The sequence below is a fragment of the Amphimedon queenslandica genome, unplaced genomic scaffold (assembly GCF_000090795.2).
Source record: "Amphimedon queenslandica unplaced genomic scaffold, v1.1 AMPQUscaffold_11717, whole genome shotgun sequence".
NCBI lineage: Eukaryota > Metazoa > Porifera > Demospongiae > Haplosclerida > Niphatidae > Amphimedon > Amphimedon queenslandica.
Window position 1 is genome coordinate 1 of NW_003548041.1, and position 1,871 is coordinate 1,871.

Genomic DNA, 1,871 nt, shown 5'->3' on the forward strand with positions numbered 1-1,871 from the left:
AGGGAGGGAGGGAAACAGGAGAAAGAGATATAAATGTAAGCAAGGAAAAAAAGAAGAGAGAGAAAGGGAGACAGAGAGAGAGAGAGAGGAGGAAAAGAAGAAAAATTCTCACTATATAAAGGTTACATTATGCACTCCCTTACTCTTTCTGAATCCTGTGTATGACTACACCAGGTCCATGACTACCACTCCTCATGGTCTTCCTCAATACAGTACCAGTTCATCATTGATAATCTCAAGGTTGGTTTCCATTGGCAGACTCACTGATACTTTATGTACTGTTATACTAGCCAATGTACCATCAATTAAACCAACCTAGAAATGGGAAGACATCAATTAGTATTGTTATTATTATTGTTATTAATGCATGTCCTGTATTGTATCTGCCAACAGTCATTATCATTGTGTAATTTCATTTAATAAACATTACTATTACTACATGTATTATAATTACTAGTATTATCATTATTATTATTATTATTATTATTATTATTATTATTATTATTATTATTACCAGTAGTATAGGTGGTTCTGCTGCTGCTTCGTTTGTCCTCCATTTCAAGTCAGTAATTAAATTAGGGAGAGTAATGCTAACACAAGAACTGTCTCTTACCCTCCAAATACTTACCCTCCAAATACTAACCACCTTACCACAAGCAAGAGATATACAAGTTTTATTACACTGCAAGGAGAGAGAGAGGAAAAGTGAGAGAGGAGGGAGGAATGGAGGAAAAAATATAATGAAAGAAAGAGATAAGAGAAGGACAAAAACAGAATAAAAAGATCGTAGTAATTATTTATTAATTTTATCAGGGTGAGCCTGAGCTAGCCCCACATAAACGACAACAGTATGTCTGTTTGTACATGTATGTCACCCTTATTTATGTGTTTTACATTTAATTCTAAAACTGGTAGCAATAATTCAGCTCCTTCATTTTTCATTGCATCATTCATTGGTAATACAGTACTAGTGCTATCAGTAGGAGGAGATATGGTCCATGATCTGAGAGTGAAATCCTCTGAACTATAAAAGAGAGAAAAAGAGAGAGAGAGAGCATGTACGTGTACATTTACTTGTAAGTTACATGAATGATTCCTTACATTGTATAAAGTGTGTTGTTACTGGTGCAGTATCTATTGTTCATTATTTGTCCAGTGTGACCTTTTAATGACAACAACTGAGTAGGAGTAGGACACCCTATTAGGAATAAGGAATGAAAGGGAGAGGAAGGATGATAATGACAGGAAATTTCACACTTTTCTATTCCCAACTATCTACATGTACATGTACATGTACCTCTCCCTACTTCTCTTGTATCATTTCCATTATTCTATTATTATTATTATTGTTATTATTATTGATTACTGACTGTCTTTGTCTGCTGTTTTTCTTCCACTGTTGGTTGATGTTATTTGTGTGAACATTTTCAGTAATTGGTTGAGTGCCCAGAACCTGTCATTGGGTTGTAGTTTTGATGAGAAGATACAAGCAGCCAATGCATCAGTCATACTGGATAACTTATTACTGATTTAAATGTAGTGACACAAGAGAGATGAGAGAGATGGGGAAAGGGAGATATGGAGAGAAAGAGGAGAGAGAGAGAGAGAGAAAAGATAAGAGGAGTAAAGTTTAACTTATTTTGTACATGTATCAATGACACTATACATGCATTATTATTGTCTATAACAAGACGCACAACACTTATAATTACATAAAGTAGACTGTTAAACAGTTCATTTGTTCTATTTTTAGTTACATTGTATGTAATTTGTACAGACAGAATTGGTGCACCGCACATGTAAAAACACTGGAGTAATATAAATAGTGTTAGCTCATAAAACAGACCACACAGGCACAAGCACATTCATCT

At 34.4% G+C, this 1,871-nt stretch overlaps 1 protein-coding gene across 1 annotated transcript; it reads right to left on the bottom strand.

The window, feature by feature from the left end:
• Nucleotides 1–136: 136 nt before the first annotated feature.
• LOC109588994 (uncharacterized) lies at nt 137–1,314 on the bottom strand. Its single transcript, XM_020005115.1, has 4 exons — nt 1,102–1,314; nt 895–1,024; nt 515–682; nt 137–315 (listed from the first exon to the last, which is right to left on the bottom strand). The coding sequence occupies exons 1-4, from the start codon at nt 1,143–1,145 to the stop codon at nt 205–207; spliced, it is 453 nt and encodes a 150-aa protein (XP_019860674.1). The 5' UTR covers nt 1,146–1,314; the 3' UTR covers nt 137–204.
• Between the last annotated feature and the right edge of the window lie 557 nt (nt 1,315–1,871).